We start from the raw sequence: 21,253 nt of genomic DNA, 5'->3' as shown, positions 1-21,253 counted from the left end.
GAGAGGGGCCATAAGTTTTCAGATTAACTTCTGCTATTTTTAGGAAGTAGATGCAAATCCAGCATCCCTGGCCAACTTTCATTTCAAAGAAACATTCTTGTTTTGACAAGGTGCCTACTGTTTTCTGCCCACTTCCTCTTCCATAAAGCAAATTTGGGGGTGGGGGAATGTGTAAAAAAGGGAGTGAAGGTTGGTTTCTGCATAGGCTAATTGGTGAAAAAGCAACAGCAGAATTTCTCATGGGCATCTAAGAACTGCTCTACGGAAGGGCTTCTTCATGGATGAGAGGAGAAAGATTATTTTTTCACTGATTCCAGGAAGTTTCATTGTGGTTAGGAATGGGATTTAAAGAATGCTATAATGATTTTATAGCTGCAATATGGTAATAACCAAGTCAAGATCATGGGAAATAATCTCTGTCCTCCAGGCTCTTTCATTTCAGATCAAAGTAGGAAAGATAAAAAGCAGTCAATGATTATCTATTTGTGTATGAATTTTATTTTTGAACTAAGGGAGAAGACAATTTTGGGTGTGAGAATTAGTCTGTGATCTTTATGCATAATCAGGCAGCAGGAATGGGAAAAACACTGGTTGGGAATCAGTGCAATTGGACCCTCACACTAAACCAAGCTCCAGTTATCTCATCTGCAAATTGGACATACTAATAAATGCTTGTCTACCCCCTGGCTGAGGGATTAACTTAAAATGTTGCTGTGATTATCAAGACACATGATATGTATAAAGTGACTCATGTATCTTAAACAGCACAGATATTGGCTATTATTTTCAGGGAAAGCTGCCCTAGCCTCTGGTCTTCCTGGCCTTGTTCTCAAATCTATTTTCTTATTCCAGCTTCATTTTGAGGTCATCAATATAATTGGGTGGGGCTTTGAGTAGCTAAGCAGAAATCTTTCTTACTCTCTCCACTTATTTAAAATCCAGCACCTTTTACTTCAAAATCTAGGACCTTTTACTTCAAAAAGCCTTCTCTAAAAAAGATAACTGGAAGAGTTTGTTTTCCTTCATTGCCATGTTTTTAGTTTTAACCTCATACAGAGAATTATAAAATTCCATAGTTGTAGGTGATATCACTTAAGAGATAATGTTAATTCAAACTCATTGTTTTCACAAATTCAACTCAACTTAGTTGAAAAAGTATTAAGTATTTTATTTGGTACTCCTGGAGTTACAAAGATATAAGTGAAAACAACTGTTGCCTTTAAAGACCTTACCTTCTGCAAGAGGGAAATTATATGTACAACAATAAATAAATGCAGTATATTTACAAAGCAAATACCAAGGACTATTTTTGGGGGGTGGGAGGGGCATTGAGACAGTTGACAACTGGAGATATTAAGAAAGCTTTTTTTAAGTGGTAACACTCAAAGTGAACTTTGAATAGGGTTAGAAATATTAAGAAAGAAAGATGAAGAAAGAAACATCATTCCAGACAAGGATAAATTTGCAAAGGTGGAAGGTAGATTAAAGGTCATATATAGGTAACTAAAAGTAAGCCAGTTTGGCTAAAACATAACATATGTTAGAAGAAAGAGTTATATGAAATGTCAGCAAATGTAGATTGAATACAAATTATGAAAAGTTCCAAGTATCAAATAGAGGATTTTGAATTCCATCTCCATTGCCTCAGGAACCAATGATGCTTTTGGAATAACAGAATGACATAGTCAGACCAGGAAATATTCATTTGATGGTTGTGAGGAGGATGGATTAGAGAAAGGAGTGATTAGAGGTAGGAAAGTCAAGTAAGAGACTATTGCTTCTCAACAGCGATATGTTAATGACCTAAGTTAGGGTAAATAGAAAGAATAGGTCAGATGTGAGAAATGTCACAGAAATAGCATCAATCAGTCTTAATTGACATTAGCAGTAAAGGAGAGTGAAAAGCCAAGGAGGATCCTGAGGTAGCAAACCTACCTTTGACAGAAATATTGACATTAGGAAGTATGGGGGAAGAGAACAGGAAATTGAGGTTTAATTAAATGAAATTACTTTCTTAAGGTCACATATTAAAGCTAGGTATATAACTTGGCTTGTGACTCTCAGACTAATCCTTCTTATCTGCACCATATCACCTTGATCTTTGATGCTTATTATGACCCATCAAGTTGTAGACCACTATCAGACAACATACTCTTGAGCTAGTGATTATATCCATGATATGTTGAGATTATTGTTTATACTTGAAACTAGTAATATTCTATTTAAATTACTAATAATTAGTAATCATTATTACTCATAAGATCATAGATTTGGAGTTAGAAGGGACCATTCCCAATAGCCATTAGTTCAATTCTCTTATTTTACAGATGATGAAATTTAGACCTAACAAGGTTAAGTGACTTGCCCAGAATTATATATTTATTAAGTAGCTGAGGTAGTATCTGAATCCAGGTCTTTCAGGTCCATAAGTCAAGCCCTTTATCCTTTGCTGCCTTTCCAAAATAATTCTTTAATTTTTTCAAAGTTATTTATATATACATTTACTTCATATGCTCCTCAGAATAACTTTGTGATAGAGGTTGTATAAGAAACTGAGAGTGGGAAAGGCAAAATGATTTGTCCATTTGTCTTATGGACAGTAAGTGGTAGATCTGGAATGTAAAGCAAGGAGTTTTGCTCTGGAATCACTCTCATGAAGACTTAGGTATTTTAAAATCTTCATGTTATTAGTAGGATCCCTTAAAGGACCTCCTGTTAACTTTGCACATATTTTGCATTTAAATTTACTTGTCAATGTACATTTTGTTTCTTTCCAGTCAAATGAAAATTTCTGTAGAGCAGAGAAGTTTTCATTTTTGTTTTGGTTAGTTTCTGGAATACAGTGGGTACTTAATAAATGCTTTTTTAAGGAGATTTTTTTCCCATTATACTATTGATTCAGTTAGTGAAAACAGGTACCTTCACCCAAGAGAGAGAAAGGGAAACAGCATGAAATTATAGACAAAAACTACTGATAATTATTTATAAATAACAATGATTAAAACTCCTGATCCCAAAGGGATTCTATCATCGTCTTTTTTTTAGTTTATCTGACTTATTCATAACTGAAGTAGTAAAAGCTAGATTTTGCTTAAATTATATTGCAGTGTCCAGCTCCCTTTGTTTACCTCTGTGTAGCATAGCTTCTAGAAATAGTAGGTTGTCTGGAAGCTGAACTGTCATTATCTGAATAGATAGATCTTTCTGGGAGTAGTTAGATATACGTCTTTACTTCCCTGGATCAGATGCAGAAGATGATACTCAGGTAATTATGCCTTCCTGTACCCATTTCTCTGTAAGAATCCAGCTGGTACACATAATATTCAGGAAACCCTGCAATTTGGTTCTGTTAGATGCAATTGTATATCTTTCTATTTCTTGGTAAAGGAGAGCCATATTATCTGCAAATAGTGGTTAAGTTCTTTCCAAAATTAAATAACAACAAAAAATAATCAAAACCCTGCAATCTTTTTTGAGCTCCCAGGATTTATGACTCTATGATATTCCTGACAAGTATGAATGTATATGAGGAAGAACATATATACATAGGATTTGCTTATGTGTTGTATAATAGCTGATCAATTCAGTGGAAGGAAATCAAACTGTATGACTGATGTATAGACACTTTATCTTACTGGGGTCTGTGTTGAAATTCTTCATACTTCAGATAGCATTCTCCCCAGCAATTCGAACTACTGAATTGGTAGGGTTGACAAATGCATTGCCTATGCTAAGGTGTGTTATGGAGCTAAGAAACATTGACAGAACAGAACTATATACTAAGGTTCTTGATAACATAGGAATTATTTTCCAGATGAGTTTACCAAGCAAGTCACGTTGAGCCTGCTTTTATAACCTGCTTTCAGAATGGAAAAGGAACAGATTATTTTAAACTACACTGAAAAATGAATGTTTTTATTACTTATTCATTAAATTTACAGGCTGTTCTCACTGTCAGGGCCTTTGGGCAATTTACAACCATGTATATTACAAGGAAAAAAACTTAGAAAAAGATATAGTTTCTTCACATTGAGCTTTCTATTTGAAAACATATAAGGTGACATAGTGACAGAAGAAGAAATCGATTTCTATCTTTAATTTTATCAAACAATGATTTGCTCATGGCTTAGAGGCCATTTTAAAGAACAATATAATAGATTTTCATCTTTTATTTGAATTAATTCTGCATGAGGATTTCAGTATATCTTTTTTTTCTATACTAGCCCAGGAATAAGATTCTTCAGGTTTCAGAGATAACGGTCTTAAATCACATCCTTTAGAATTCTTCCTGACCACCAATCACTCTATGAAAAATATATGAATAGTAAATACGAGAATTGTGAATTTGAAAGAAAATTTAGAGGCTATATAAGTCAACACTGACCCCATGAAAGAAATACCTTCTACAATAAAATCCCTGATGAAAGCTTCATTTAATCTAAACCTGAATACTTCTCAGGACTTCTTAAGTCCCCCAAAGCTGTTTTCTCCTTGGATAACTTTAATTGGTAAAAACATTCAGCATCATTTCAAGTCAAACTCTGCCTTCCACTGGTTTTAGTTCTGCCTTCTGAAGAAATTCAAAAGAAGTCTAATCCTCTTTCAGCATAATAATAAAAAAGCTAGTCTCTCTTCCCTCTCCTTCCATCCTTGTTCCTTAATTTATTCCTCATATGACAGTAGTTTCAAATCCCTTATCATTTTGGATACTTCACTATTTATATGTATAAGTTTGTCAGTAGTGAGATGGAATCACATTGAAATTGTGATTTCCTTAGGAATAGACATCTTCCAATGAGGAAGTTCCCTTCTCCAGTATATATTGGCAACTTCTCTTCAACTTATAGTCTTGAAGAGATTTCTAGGATGCTTAGATGATGATCAGTTGTGATATTCTTGACTCTTTTTTAACAATGAGGTGATTCAAAGCAATTCCAAATACCATTTGAGATGGAAATGCCATCCACATCTGGAGAGAGAACTATGCAGACTGAATGTGGATAAAAGCATAGCATTTTCACCATTTTGGGTTGTTGTTTGCTTATTTTTTTTCCTTCCTGTGTTTCCCCTTATTTGATGTGCTTTTTCTTGTGCAGCATGATGAATATGGAAATATATTTAGAAGAACTGCATATGTTTAACGCATACCGCATTGCTTGATGTCTTGGTAGGAGGGGAGAGCAAGAAAAATTTGGAACAACAAGATTTTGAAAAGATGAATGTTGAAAACTGTATTTGAAAAAATAAAATACCATAATAAAAGCAATGCCGGGGACACTGAAAAGTTGAGTGCCTTGTCAAAGACCTACAAACTCATATGTGTCAAATGCAAGGTATTTTTGTATTTAATATGCAAATGTGACTCTTACATCATATGAATAAATATGACCTGGGATCTGGTCTATCTCTGTGGAAAATAGGAGGAGGATTGTGCACATCAGCTGGGGGCAAGTAAGGAACACTTAAGATTTAGGGATGATAGTGGCTGAGGGATCTCTCCTATTTCCAACAGGGCTATTAGGCTAGACTTCATTCTCTTTGCTGCTGTATAAAGATTGCTAGTCTAGGGGTATAGTTTCAAGTAGTTCTGAACAAAAGAAGCTTCCATGATTCCTCTAAAGGGAGAGGAGAACTCTTAGCTTACAATGGTCAACTTTCATTAAAGTCTGTTTATATAAAGTATCAGGACAAATAGTGAATAGTGAATCAACCAGTTTAGCCAAGTCAAATAATTATACAATTTATAATAGATCAATCAACCAATATTTATTAAGCGTTTATTATTTACCAGGCACTCTTCTAAACAGTAGGGATACAAAAAAGTGGCCTAAGATATCTCCTGCCCTCAAGAAAATTAGATCAAATAATAAAGAAGCTCTTTGATTTATGAGATAAAACATTTCAGTTCAAGTAGGAATGGAAAGAACAATGCCCCAAAGTGAGTCAGCTCACAGTAGTTGCAAATCTATAAGGTACCAAGCACTGGAATTCAAAGGACATGAGGGGCAGAAGAGTTTCCATGTTTCCCTCATAGAGGTACAGAGAAGGGGAATATGTTATTTTGGATGTATAACATGTAGTTCACTGTACCTGGATTGTAGAGTTCATGAGGGAAGTAAGTATAAGGAGACTGGAAAGATAGAAAGTGCCAGGTTTTGAAGAATCGAAGAGAAGGCTTTATATTTGATTCTGGAGTTATTAGAGTTTATTGAATGGAGGAGTGACAACATGGTCAGACTTACCTTTTTAGAAAATAAGTTTGACAATTGGATGGGGGTTCCCTTGGAGTGGAGAGAAACCAGAGGCTGTGTGTTTATTCTAAGGCTTCTTAAACTTTTCCCACTTGTGGCTCCTTTTCTCCTGATTTTTTTTTACATGATCCCCAATATATAGGTATATAACATAGGTATGCAAATCAAACATTTACCGAGAATAAATCATAATTTGTGACCCCCACATTCAGTTATGAGAAGGGATCACAGTTTAAGAAGCTAGGGTTTGAAGAATGGCTTTTAAAAGTCTAAATTAAGCTGGAAAATTTGAAAGACATTCATTTCCTGGCTTTTGTAGCTTCCTGAAGTTGGATTTCAATGCATAATGATCACCCTTTTGTCTATTACCCAGTGGAATAGAATTATTGCCCCATGGTGAAAAACAGTTGAGGGGAAAGGGCTGCTTTGTGGGAGTCATTACATAAAGGAATTACCAACTCCAGGCTAAACTCCCATTTGAATTCTGAAATAACAAGCTCTGTGTTTGCCCAGAGCTAAAAATAAAGCATGATGAGTCCTTTCTGCTGTCCTAGTCACAAGTGGACAAGCAACTTGTCATCCCATCTGTTTCATTTCTTGTGATGTTGACAGCATATGTGGCCTTTGTACATTTCTTTTAGTAACTGTTCTTGTTTGGGCATGTTTTTTCCTTCTGATGTGGACTTTAGTGAAAGACATCATGACATAAGGGCAAAAATCTTCCTTTTTGATTGAAAGAGCCTGAATTAGCTCTCATGCTTCTTAGCTATGTCTCTTATACTCTGAACCACAATTTCCTTGTCTATAAAATAGAATCATAATATTTTCATTATTTACTTCACAATGCTGTAGTGAGATAACAATTTTTATAAAATATAAAGTGCTTCAAATGTGAATTTTCCTTTTCTTTAGTGCTGAGAATGCTGTCCCTCCTTTCTGCCCCCAAATGATACATGGCAGAATGGCCACTGCAGCTCAAGTCTGCTGATATTCTCTGCTAGGGTGCTGAGCCAGCCAACATGTGTCAGCTATGATAGTGGCCAACATGCTGGGTCTGGAATAAGAGTAAAATCAATTGTCAGAGGGGCTGCTCAGTAGAAATGGCTCTGCTGGAGGTTGGAAGTGAAAAGAGATGTCAAGTACCCAAGACTTTTGCAACCAGTCCTAAGTGCAAAAGCCTTCCTAAAACATTCTAGTTGTTGCTTAGTGTCTCAGGGAGAAAGAAGGGATAGAATGTGGAACTCAAAACACAAAAAATTAAAAATTGCTATTAAAACACTCTGCTTATATCATCTAGATTATAAAGCAGTCAATTAATAAGATAAAATACAGTAGAATTTTGGCATCTATATTCTGTTTATTACTTGAGTTTGTAGGGTCATTCCTATAATTCCAACACAATTTAAAATGTATTCAACTGCATCATGAAAAGCAGTGTAGTCATTAAAAACATGAGTCATTATAGGCTTGGTCAACATAGTGACTGGTGATCTAGTTCATTATTTTGTCTGAGCTGTATCTTCTATGGCTTTCCACATGCTCTCCCCTTTATCTCTGTAACATAAGGCATTCCCATCTCACATCCACCTCCTCCAATCCTTTTATTTTCTTCATAATTCAAGTCAAGTACATGAAACCCTTTCTGATTCCTCTAACAACTAGTGTTATCCCCTCCTAAATTTATATTTGTTTTGCATTCATTTCTATATATGCTTATTCAATTATTATTGACATAGTGATCAGCACTGAGTAGTCAGTAAATGTTTTTCATTGATTCATTGGTTCATTCATAAATATGTTTCCCCCATAGAATTTCTACTTCAAAAGACTTTTGCCTTTTGTCTTTTTATTCTGAATATTGCCTAACTGAGTAGCTGACACACAGGAGGTACAATCCATTGATTGAACGTAGCATTAAAGGGCTGTGGTAATTACCTTTCATTTTCTAGATTATTAGCACCCTAGAACTGGAAGAAAATGTGTAAAACTTTGGTTTAGTGGAGGGATCAATGTCCTGTACACCATCTAGCCCGAAGGCAGTGATTTCCTGTAAATGTTACTATATAATGTATATCATTCATTCAATTTAAATTATCATACACACACATATACATATATACAAATGTATGTCTCTCACTATCTATCTATCCCAACTCTTTTCAAGATATTACTTTAGATGCCAGACAAAGACAAAAATCTAGCCCTGCCTTCCAGAAAATTATATTTTACTAGGGGACTACAGGAAACAAGTGCAAAGTAACAATTTTAAGAAGGAGAGACCTCACATCTTGGAAAGAGTGATTAGGAAAGGTCTTAAAAAGAAATAGCAGCTTAGACATGATTTGCAGGAAACTATTAATTGTGTGAGGTGGAAGTAAGGCACATGTGCATGTTATATGTGGGGAGTATTGACTGTAGGGAATAGACAGGTTAGCAGGTCTGTTTGATAAGAATGGAGAGTGAAGGGGGAGTAATAGGAAATGAGATGAGAAAGTCTACCTTCAACTTCTAGCTGAAGTCTCACTTTCTGAGAGAAGCCTTTTCTGGTCCTCCTTAACTTTAGTCTTTTAGTCTTTGATACTTCTTTTTTCCTCCCCCCCCACTATTCCTTCTTTTCCTTCCTCCTTCCCTCTATCTCTGTCTCTCTTTGTCTCCGTCTCTGCCTCTGTCTCTCTGTCTCTGAGTCTCTCTGTCTCTGTGTATATATATATATATATATATATATATATATGTATATATATATATATATATATACACATAACCATATATACACATACATAAATGCCCACACATATATATCTTGTTTGTACATAGTCATTCACATGTTTTCTCTGCATCATACTGTGAGTTCCTTGAGAGCAGAGACCACAGGGCATTTATTTTTTCCTTTCTTTGATATTTGAAACAATGTCTGGCACCTAGCAGTCACTTAATAAATACTTGACTTGATTTGACTAGCTGAGAAACATACTGGGTGGGGGGGAGATTTAAATATTAAACAGAGATTTTGTACTTGATTCTAAAGGTAGTAGGTTTTTTTTTTTTAATTTGTTCTTTTTTTAAATATGAGTGGCTTGTTTTAGGAATATACATTTTTAAGCCTAAAAATCTACTGGAGCACAAAGAACATGGAAACAAGAAATCAATTGGGACATTGGTGCTATAGAATAATAATAATTGTAAAGTCCCAAATTGGAGTAGAAATTTTCTAAGTAGAGAGAAGGGGAACTGGAATGGAAGTACAAGCCATAATAGATGGCATTAAGTATTTGGAGTTGGGTTGAGGAAGGAATGTGGACAAAGACCAGGATTCATCCAAGCCTATACCAATTCACAGGGTAAGAAGTTCTATGATTTTTATTAATAATCAATTAACACTTTTTATTGGTTATAAAACTTCTTTCATGTTTCACATCTGTGGTGTCACTGAGCTAGATACTTTCTCTAAGATTACAGATTGTAGCCTATTAATGTTTTTTTTTTAAATCAGGTGCATTCTTTTGGTAATCTACAAACAACTGATTCAATAAATATTATTATATATGAATATTACAGTAAATTGTGTCTTTCCTGCATAGAGGCATCTGCGAAAATTCTGCCAGTTTTCTTCTAATTTCCATCAATAATGCCCTTGGTATATAGAAATAACATTAAAAGGTTTCTATGGAGAAAGAAAGCAGAAGTTAGGACTTTCATATGTGCTTCCTACATTGCTTGCACATTTTCTTTACCGTAAAACTCAGGTTGTAGGTATATGTGTGCATACTTGCTGATATTTTCTGTATATATGTATATATTTGATTCACATAATTTCCTTAAAAGTTAGGGCCTCTTATTCCCATTTTACAGTTGAACAAATGAATGTTCAGAGAAGATAGGTGACTTGTCCTGAATCACTTATCAAGTAAGAGTTTGAGGTAGGATTTGAACCCAGTTTTCTGTTGGATTCAAATTCAGCACTCTTTTCACTGTGTACTATGTACATATACATGCATACATATATACACATACATAGATATGTGCATCTATCTTTTCTCATACATACACACAAAGAGACTTTATGGTTTTGTAGAAGAAAAAACAATTTGAGGGGATAGGGAAGCTTCTTCTGGGCAACTTCCAGGAACTGTACTAAACTGAGATATCAGAATAGCTCAAATAATTGATCTGAAGCAAGGGATATAAAAAAGCAGATTTACTTAATTTATAAGCCTACAATTGTTGATTAAAGAGTTAAGGATATGCGTTGAAAGTCATATTGTGTGGGTAATAATACTCCCTCTTTCTGCTTCCTCTATTTAGAACAGCATCTAATCTTTAACTTCTATGAATTTATATCTTCTTTATCTGAGATTATCTCTTCTCATTCTCCCCTCTGTCAATTATATCAACTTACTCTTCAAGACTCAGCATGATGCAGTAGAGAGAGAGCTGAGTTCAAAGGATGAAGAACTTGGTTCAAGTCCCATGTCTCATACCTTGCCTTTGTGACATTGGGACAGTTATTTAGCCTCGGTTTGCTGGGCAGGTCTTTAAGACTGTTGTAGAGGAAGTACCTAACTGAATTGGGAGAAAAGTTCTCCACTTGGAAGTTTCCTTTTCCAACAAAATCACAAGTCTAGTCCCCATCTATCTTTTCTCCTATCTAGGATTACAAAAGATCAATGCTTATCTTTTTAGCTTATATTGCTTTTACTTTCTATACCTTGAGATTCTTATTTGGCAAATGACTCACAGGTCTCCTTTGTGCATTTTTTGCAAAGCTTCATTTCAAGTTAATTATCTAGTGAAGATTTAAGAAGTCAGAAAGTCCAAATGACTTTGAATTTGAGAAAAATGGGCCATAGTAGAGTGAAAGAGTATATTGGTTCCAAATGACTATGAAAAGAAGGAAGCTAAACTTCAAGACATGAACTTGTAAATATATCAATATTATTATTTATTGATTTCATTATTTACCCAGATATCTTAACTGCTTAATTGTATGTAATTGGGGAGTAATACCTATGTCCAGAAAGTCCTGTGATAAGATAACTTTTTTTTTTTTTTCCCAAACAGGCTACTTGAACTGAGACATGGATAAAGAAGATTTCTTAAAGGAGCAAGAAGATGCACCTAACAAGACAGATCATGAAGCAAGCCCTGGTGATCTTTTGCAGCCTGAACTCTTCCAGGGAAGGCATCCCCAATGCCCCACTGCCCTGTGGGAGATGCTAGAGAGACAGTTTCTGGAATATGCACAGGCAGCCCCTTTCCTCAACCCAGAGAATCAGCAGAGGACTTTGTTGAGTCTTCTCCCTCTGTTTCTCAAGGTCAGTGTTCTTATTTTAGGAATTGGAGGAGATTTGGGAGACTGGTACAGGTTTAGAAGAAGATACAAAGATAATTTCTGAGAGTTGCAGCCCCCAGGATACATATATGCCATCCATCAAGAATGCTTACCTTCCTGGAATGCTTTAAAATGTATCTTTTTATGTCAACCTTTTGTCTGAGTATCGATTTGAGGGTTGTTATTGGAAAGTCATGGGCTTAGATATAAATCATGTTAGAGCTACTTTAGCAAGGCTATTAAAGTATAGAGTTGACTACAGCAGTTGCTGAGGAAACCAGGACAGAAGGAGGATCTTTCAGCATTTAGTTTAAAAAAAAACAAAAATAAAAACAAACAAAAAGCAACTTTGGTTAAAATTTCACTTAAGAATTGGCAAGGTATATGATAACCACAGATATATTAAAATCCAACTTTTGTCTGTATTTTTTTCAATTTCCAAAAGTTATTCAAAGTTTCTGGAATTATATATAATAAAAATTAGCCTTATAGACATGTGTTCTAAATCCTGTGATCCAATAAGCATAATTTTATGAAAAGGCTTTAAATATTTTATATCAATTACTTTATTAATAGATTTTATATATTTGAGAAGTACTTAAGTGGCAAGCATTTGGATTACTCTTTCAATTTAATAGGCAAGAAAACTGAGGCACAGAAAAATATTTGAAGCAGAAAAAAAGCTGAATCCACAAATGTTCTGATACTACTCTCCAGAATCACTGATACATCCATAACACATCAAATATAAATTATCTTTTGAAGTAGATAATCTGTATTTTGTCTTATGAACATTTTCTTTTCTGTTGATCTGGCTTAGGAATTCAAGAGACTGAAAGATAGCCCACAAAGATAGTCTCCTTTCCTAATGTAGGGTTTTAATTTTAAAATAAAATAAAACGATTAAAGCTCATTTGGATGTCATTAAGGTTTTAGATGGAAACTTTTAATAAAATACACATGTTCATTCTTGTTTACCTCAAATTTCTTCTATTTGAAATGCTTAGATAATTATTTTCATTATAATTGTACTTTATTTACCATTATAAGTATTTCATAGAACTATTTTGTAAATAAGTTATTTGATTTTATTACAAAAATATATACAAGAAGAAATCATATTCTCTACTTCTTTCTCCTTGCTACCCTTATTTTTTTCTGATCTTGAAAAATGGAACAGCATGTGTAAGTAAGTGTCAGGAGAGACCAGTCCTCATCACTGTAACATGCTAATTTCAAGAACCCTGAGAAAGTTAGGGTTAGTAGTGTTTTATAGTGAAAAGTAAACCCAAAAAGGTACTACTTTTCGAAAGGCATCAGACTAATGAAGAAAAATCAACTGTATAAATATGATAATTTGACAAAGGTTGGCACACCTATCCTGCAGATAGACATCTAAATAATAGTTATTCCAGGCTTAAATGTCTTTGTACCTCCTCATTTGTTCAAAAGGATAACTCATGAGCCTTGATATGTTTATATTTTCTCTAAGTAGTCAGAGTTCAAAGAAAAGACATCCAATGCAATAAGATTTTAAATAAAAATTTTCTTTCCTCATAAATATAGGACATAGTAGCTACATTCAATCAGTAGAGTCAGTTTGCATTGAATTCATACATCAAGATGTAAATGTGACGTTTCTACTTAATGAATTGCTCTTTTTTTTTTCTTGGATAGGGGTAGGATTTCTGTTATGTGCATGGTTTCTGCCTTTCTGGATTTTCAGTCTGCTAGAGTATATGAATAAATATAATAAATAATAAATAATATATTTAGTCAGTTTGCCATATATATATATGTATATATAGCATCCCAGGCAAGTTAGGTTTGTACAAGTCTATCTCTATGTTTAGGCTTAAGATCAAAACCTTTTGATATAGATTAAGTACCTTAGGTTAGCAACTAAGATCCTTTCTATCTTCAGTAAAAATTAATTTGAGTTGTGATAAAAGGTAACATAAGCAAGCAAGTTCAGGATTCTTGATCCACCTAGTTATAGGGTAGTAGAAATACAAATTTAATCTTATAAAAAGCCTTACAGGCCATTACGTCTAATCTCCTTATTTACATATCAAAGAAACTGAGGCACAAAGAAGTTAAATAATTCGATTAGCATCAGACAGCTATGAAATAAACATGCAAAGTAGAATTCAAATTCAGATCCTTTTGGTTCCAAGCCCAATCTCACTCTTCTACATTTGTTTTTTTAATAGGTATATTTGTCAAGAGCAAAGTCTAAATGATTTTGGACTTTATTGTGCTTTTGTCAGTGAAAATTTTTAAGTCTTCCTACAATATTAATTATAGTTACAAATAGAGTGAATGAAAAGTCAGATCTAAGTTGATAAAGTATTGCCCACAGTTTGTAGGTACACCATATCCATCATTGGCTATTTATTTTGGCAATGTATAACTTGTAGAGGTGATGGCCTCAATCAATTTTCAGGATCTCCCCCCAAGAATTCTCTTTATATTCATAATTTGAAATTTCTCTGTCTGCCTTCAAATGGATCCATCCATTCTGGAGAACAATTTGGAACTATGCTTAAAAAATTATCAAACTGTGTATACCCTTTGAATCAGCAATGTTTCTACTGGGCTTATATCCCAAAGAGATTTTAAAGAAGGGAAAGGGACCTGTATGTGCAAAAATGTTTGTGGCAGCCCTCTTTGTAGTGATAAGAAACTGGAAACTGAGTGAATGCCCCTCAATTAGAGAATAGCTGAATAAATCATGGCATATGAATGTTATGGGATATTATTGTTCTATAAGAAATGACCAGCAGGATGATTTCAGAAAGGCCTGGAGAGACTTACATGAACTGACGCTGAGTGAAATGAGCAGAACCAGAAGATCATTGTACACAGCAACAACAAGATTATACAAAGATCAATTCTGATGAACGTGGGTCTTTTTAACAATGAGGTGATTCAAGACAGTTCCAATAGTCTTGTGATGAAGACAGCCATCTATACCCAGAGTGAGGACTGTGGAGACTGAATATAGACTGCAACATAGCATTTTTACTCTTTTTGTTGTGATTTGCTTGGATTTTCTTTTCTTCCTCATTTTTTTTTCTTTTTGATCTGATTTTTCTTGTGCAGCAAGATAATTGTATAAATATGTATGCCTATATTGGATTTAACATATATTTTACCATATTTAACGTATATTGGATTACATTCAGTCTAGGGGAAGGGATAGAGGGAAGGGGAGGAAATCAGAACATAAGGTTTTTCAAGGACCAGTGTTGAAAAATTATCCATGCATATGTTTTGAAAATAAAAAAGAGAAAAAATAAATAACTTGCTGAAATCCTGAAATAACAGTTCTACAGAATTGCCCCAATTTATGACTCCATTAATAATATTCAAATAGCAAATGAGATTAGGCAGGTGCAATTTGTTCTCAGCAGCCTATGTTGGCTTCTTTGTTAAGTGCTTACAAGCCAAATATTGAATTTATTTTTCTTGAATTTTACCTACCAGTCAGCAACAAACTTTCATTTGTTAGTCTATCATTTAAAGAATGCACCTTTTCCCCCTTTCTGTAAATGGAAACATTTATCCTTCTCCACTACTATAGCATCTCTCCTATTCCTTATTTCTCAAATTCCCTGGCATAAATTTTAAAGCTAAGTCACTTGTTCTTATCAAGCATTTCCTTTTCATCTCATTTGTATTGCATTTCAATTCCTTGATCTCTTTTTTATTCTAACTAGTTTTATTCTAATATTTCTAATATTCTAATATTTCACTTCAAAGATCATTCTCTTTGGTTTTTAAAAAATTTTTATTTTCAAAACATATGCATAGATAATTTTCAACATTCACCCTTGCAAAACCTTGTGTTCCTAATTTTTCCTCCCTCCTTTTCCCCACTGCCTCCCTTAGATGGAGGGGCAAATAATCCAATATGTTAAACATGTACAATTCTTCTATATATTTCCACAATTATTATTTCACACAAAAAAAATCAGATCAAAAAGGGGAAAAAATGAGAAAGAAAACAAAATGAAAGAAAACAAACCAAAAAAAGTGAAAATACTATATTGTGATCCACACTCAGTCCCTACAGTCTTCTCTCTGGGTGCAGATGGCTCTCTTCATCACAAGACTATTAGAACTGACCTAAATTACCTTCCTGTTGAAAATTCATTCTCTTTAATAGCAAGAGTAAACAGAGGCAAAATAAGAGCTGACTAGTTCTTTCCCTTTGGTCTCAAACAGACCAATTTGTAGCAGTCATGCAAAACACACAAAAAAATAAATATATTAGCTATCACATACATTTTTACATATTTGTCTTGTAATGCCAAAGAAGCACCTATAATCATAATTTTTGTACTAAGGGGGAGAATGATAGATTGTAGATATAGAATTAGAAAAGACCTCAGAGATCATCTATCTTAACTCCTCTGCTTTTAACAAATGAGTGGGAGACTTTCCCACATAGTAAGCTTTAACTTCAATTCAAGTTCCTTAATTCTTGAGTCAGTATCCTATTTATTACACACCATGGTTTCCTTTATATTTTCTTCTCAGTAATATTTCAGAAATGCATGATTTCATTGTACTGGTCCTCATTTCATTGATAAAACCTGAAATTTCCATCTTTCTCTGTCTCTTCTATCTCTTTCCCTCTTTCCCACTTTCTCTTCTTTCTCCTCTCCCCCTTTTTTGTGGCCAAAAATTCATTATCTGATGGCCAACCTTCTGGAGACAAACTCTCTGGACTTAGTTAGATTGACCCCCGGATAACATCCCATTTTTGGACCTGAATTTAACATCATTCTAGGCTAGAAGGACCTGCTAGAACTTGATCCAGAATTGCCTTCCCACCATTTCAGATGAAGTAGAAGGGTACCAAATTAGAAAGCGTTATTGTGAAGTACCATGGTGAGTTTTCATGAGAAAAGTTGGTTGGCCCCCTCCCCCAATTTGACCCTCCCCCACTTCCTTATTTTTCCAGAAGAGGAAATTAAGTGCTTGAGTAGAGCAGAGAATCAGAGTGAGAATGGGAGAACACCTTCCCAGAATATCTAGGTCAACTTCTTTCTTATTGCAGATAGGTGATTTACACAAGGTCACATGAATAGTAAATTACAGAATTAGGTTTCAACCCAAGTCAGATGTTTCCAAATACAACTCAAAAATCTCCTTCAAGAATTTATGACCAAAGAAGAACTAGAGAACATTATGAAAGGCAAAATGGATAATTTCAATCACATTAAATTAAAAAAGTTTTTCCACAAACAAAACCAACAGAAACAGGATTAAAAGGGAAGTACAAAGTTGGGAAAAATTATACAGCAATTGTTTCTAATGAAGGTTCTCATTTCTAAAATATATAAAGAATTGTGTTATATTTATAAGAATACAAGTCATTCCCTAACTGATAAATGATTAAAGCATATGAACGATTTTCAGATGATGAAATTAAATCCATTTATAGTTATATGAAAAAATGCTCTAAATCACTATTGATTAGAGAAATGCAAATTAAAACAACTCTAAGGTACTACTTCACACCTCTCAGACTGGCTAAGATGACAAGAAAAGATAATGATAAATGCTGAAGGGGATGTGGGAAAACTGGGATACTACTGGATTGTTGGTGGCGTTGTGAAAAGATCCAACCACTCTAGAGAGCAATCTGGGACTTTGCCCAAAGGATTGTAAAATTGGGCATATCCTTTGACCCAACAGTTCCATTCTTGGGTCTGTATCCCAAGGAAATCATAAAGGAGTGAAAAGGACTCATATGTGGCAAAAATATTTGTAGATGATCTTTTTGTGGTAACAAAGAATTGGAAAATGAGTAGATGCCCATCAATTGGGAAATAGATGAATAAGCTGTGATATATGAAGATAATGGAATATTATTATTACATAAAATGATAAACAATCTGCTTTTAGAAAAGCCTGGAAAGATTTATACTAACTAAAGCTTAGTGAAAGAAGGGGAACTAATAATACATTGTACATGATAACAGCAAGAATGTGTGATGGTCAGCTAAGAAAGATTTGGTTCTTCGCAGTGGCTCAGTAATCCAAAGCAATTCTAATAGACTTTGGACAGAAAATTCCATCTGCATCCAGAAAAAGAACTATGGAGATAGAATGTAAATAAACACATGCTTTTTTCACACTTTTTTCCCTCTCCCATGGTTTTCCCCTTTTGTTTTGATTTTTCTCTCCCAATGTGATTCATAAAGTAAAATGTATTGAAAATAAATAAATTAAATAAAAAGTAAAATCCCCTCCAATTCTAAACCTTTTTAATTTTATGATTATATACATGCAGAGATAGGTTAGAGAACTGATCTCCATGATCGCTATTCACTGTGTTACATATACAGGACAGGGTCTTTGTGGTATAGAGATCACCTTAAAAGCATGCTGGCTGTGTGACTGAATATATCATCACATCTCTGCAGGGTTTTAGCTGAATTTCTAACAGGGAGTTGCAGAGAAGGCAATGACTTATGTCAGCAAAGTTTCCTCATCCAGGAGTCCCTGGACCAAGAAAATCACAGTTCTAGTTCCCTTCCCCAGAGGATTCTTGATGATGAAAAAGTAAAATAATAGTTAAGGATATAATAATATCATGATCATTGTCACACCAGTACATAGATACATTTGATTATCCAGAGCTAGAATTCCTCTACCTCCACATCCCAAGATCCCAAGTCACATCCCTTTTGACTTTTCCTTGGACATCTAATTTCATTTCTTAGTTTCCCTGCAAGAAATCAGCATGGAACCTCACAAGGCATCCCAGTACAACTTAGATAATGTCAGTAAAGAGAAGTTCGAAGAAGTATTAAACCACATTTTCCCAGCACATAAGCTCCTCTTTGGGGGCAAATTAGGCCTTTTTGGAAACTACATTAACTCTTTCAGCCCTCAAGGGTACCATCTGATAAATGATTGTTTCGGTGTACAAAATGGTACCCTCGTGGCCTCAAAGAGTTAATGCGGCTTCCAGTCCTGCCCAACGTGCTCCCAGGAAGGAATTTGTGTCCAGGGAGAAGCTGGCTCAATTTACAATTACTGTTCAACTCACAGTGGCCCAGTTTACGTTATTGTATCGTGCCTTTTACAGTCCCACTGCTCACTAGCTGCTGCAAATACTCCTGAGTCAACCTACTGTAAATTGGTCTTTGAGGGGTTTGTGAGTGCATGGAGTGGGCAAGAGTGTTTGTTAGAAAAATATCACAGCGGAGTTCTCAGAAATGGAAAGAAAAGCAATTTTTACAAGGAACTTTTGAGTCAGAAGATTCGGACTGCTTTCCTCTAGGGTTTGATTTTCTCAAGATTTTTTGTTTGTGCCAAGTGATGATTATCAGAACAGTGAAAAGCTTCTTAGCCACACAAACCCTGTCTTTCTCTCTCTCTGTGTACATGGATGTTTGTATATATTGTTTATGTGTCTACATGCTGTCTATGTATTTATTTTTGGGATAAGGACATAAGAAGCTCCCTCATGAGAAAAGGCCTTTTACCGTACAGGTTGCCTTCTTCTTTCTGACAAAATCTTAGCGCACTGCCCATGGTCACACAACCAGCAGGTGTAAGAGGTAAAACTTGAAGCCAGGTTCAGATCTCTATTCACCATCCCTATATATAAATGTTGTCTGAATGTGTCTTCCCTGATACTTACAATTGTTATCTTTTCTGAAAATTGCTTTGAAATCATATTGTATTGTTACTTGTGGAAATGTTTCCTCTCCCTTCTATCCACCCTCTTAAACCAATATTAGTTTCTTGAAGGCAAGGAGAGAATCATTTATTGCCTTTTTATACTCAGCACTTATCTTAGTGCTTGACATGGAGTACTTCATAAATGCTTGAGTTTTATTAAATTAAATTGCATGTAAGTATTATCTGTGGTTTCTGTGTGTGTACATGCTCATCTATGCATATATATACACATTTATATATGTGTAAATATATCTACACATAAGCATGTGTTGTTACATATGCATATAATACAAATATACATACATACACACATATGTCTTATTCTATCTATCAAGTATAAATTCAATCCTTAATTCATCCTCCAGTTAGTTCCCTTACCTGTTTTGTACAAATTTCATAGTTCTTAATTAAATAGCTCTTAATCATATTTCATGTTTTCATATTACTTTGAAGAAGTAGAGAAAAGCTTATTCAATGTGTACATGGCAAAAGGGGAAGAGAAATAATACCATAGCTCTTTAGATTTAGATTTTTTCCTATAGATTTATAGATTTAGATTTGGTTTCTATATCTGTAAAATTCACTGGGGGAAAAACCAAGGAAACATTAAAAAATCAACAAATACCGTCAAGGAAGTGAGTTCTTGGTCACTTACACAATGACTTTAGAAAGAGGAGGCCCAAATGAAAATTTTAGTCAGATAACTAATATTTATAAGGCACCATTTGTATTAGGTACTGTGTTGGGGTACAATGAAAAGCAAAAATGTGATCACAAAAAGCTCACATTTTAATGAGAGGCAGAATGACAATATGAATATACACGTTATAAAGTGCAAAAAGAAGGTACTAGGGAACAAGGGGAAGGCACTACTACCATGGAGGGAGGAAAAGGAAGGGAGAAGTGTAAGATCTTTTTTTTTTTTTTACTTATTTTTTATTAAAGCTTATTTTCAAAACATATGCATAAAAACATATGTATAGATAATTTTCAACATTCACCCTTGCAAAACTTTGTGTTCCAAAATTTTTTTCTTCCCTTCCCCTCTCTTCCTGCCTTAGACAGCAAGTAATCCAATATACATTTTAAACATGTGCAATTTTTCTATACATATTTCCACAATTATCATGCTGCACAAGAAAAATCGGATCCAAAGGGAAAAAATGAAAAAAAGCCAAAATGCAAGCAAACAACAACAAAAAACAGTGAAAATGCTACAGTCTTTTCTCTGGGTACAGATGGCTCTCTCCATCACAAGTACATTGGAATTGACCTAATTCTTATCAGAACCATGTCCTTCAGAATTGATTATCACATAATCTTGCTATTACTATGTACAATGTCCTCCTGGTTCTACTCACTTTGACCTTTCAAGGCACTCTTGCAGAATTTAGAATTTGAACTAAGCCTTGGGAGAAACTAGGGAATCTATGATCCAGAGGTGTGGAAAGGAAGAATTGTAGACATAGGGAACAGTCAATCAGGGCCAAGAGATAAGTATAAAGATGGAATGGCAAGAGGGAGGATCAACGAAGAGATCAGTGTGGCTGGATTAATGAGAGTCAGATGTAAGAAGAATGAAAGGGAGGAAGGGGACAGGTTAGAAAGAGCTTTAAAAGCCAAGCAGAAAATTGTATAATTGACACTGGATGTAAGAAATAAGGAGTACTGGAACTGTGTTTAAGTGGGATGTGTGTGTGTGTGTGTGTGTGTGTGTGTGTGTGTGTGTGTGTGTTTGAGGCAAGTTAGATCTATCTTTTTGGAAGGTCACTTTGGCAATCAACTGGAGGATGGACTGGAGTAGAGAAAAACTTGCTGAAAGGATATCAGGTAGAATGAGATTCTTAACCAGGGGTCCATGGTCCTAAGATTTCAGGTATTCTGTGAACTTGTCTGAAAAATTACATTTTTGGTAATTCTATGAATTTTATCTTCATCAAAATTATTCTTAGGTGTCCATAGTCCA

At 34.6% G+C, this 21,253-nt stretch overlaps 1 protein-coding gene across 1 annotated transcript in view; it reads left to right on the top strand.

The window, feature by feature from the left end:
- WDFY4 (WDFY family member 4) overlaps window positions 1–21,253 on the top strand; it is a 370,289-nt gene that overhangs the window by 9,662 nt on the left and 339,374 nt on the right. The window contains exon 2 of the mRNA XM_051981900.1: window positions 11,310–11,563. Coding sequence (XP_051837860.1) covers window positions 11,327–11,563 — 237 coding nt within the window. The 5' untranslated portion in view covers window positions 11,310–11,326. The remainder of the gene's footprint in view (window positions 1–11,309; window positions 11,564–21,253) is intronic.

Source organism: Antechinus flavipes, chromosome 2 (assembly GCF_016432865.1).
Source record: "Antechinus flavipes isolate AdamAnt ecotype Samford, QLD, Australia chromosome 2, AdamAnt_v2, whole genome shotgun sequence".
In the NCBI taxonomy this organism is placed as follows: Eukaryota; Metazoa; Chordata; class Mammalia; order Dasyuromorphia; family Dasyuridae; genus Antechinus; species Antechinus flavipes.
This window is presented reverse-complemented; position numbering and strand designations above follow the sequence as displayed.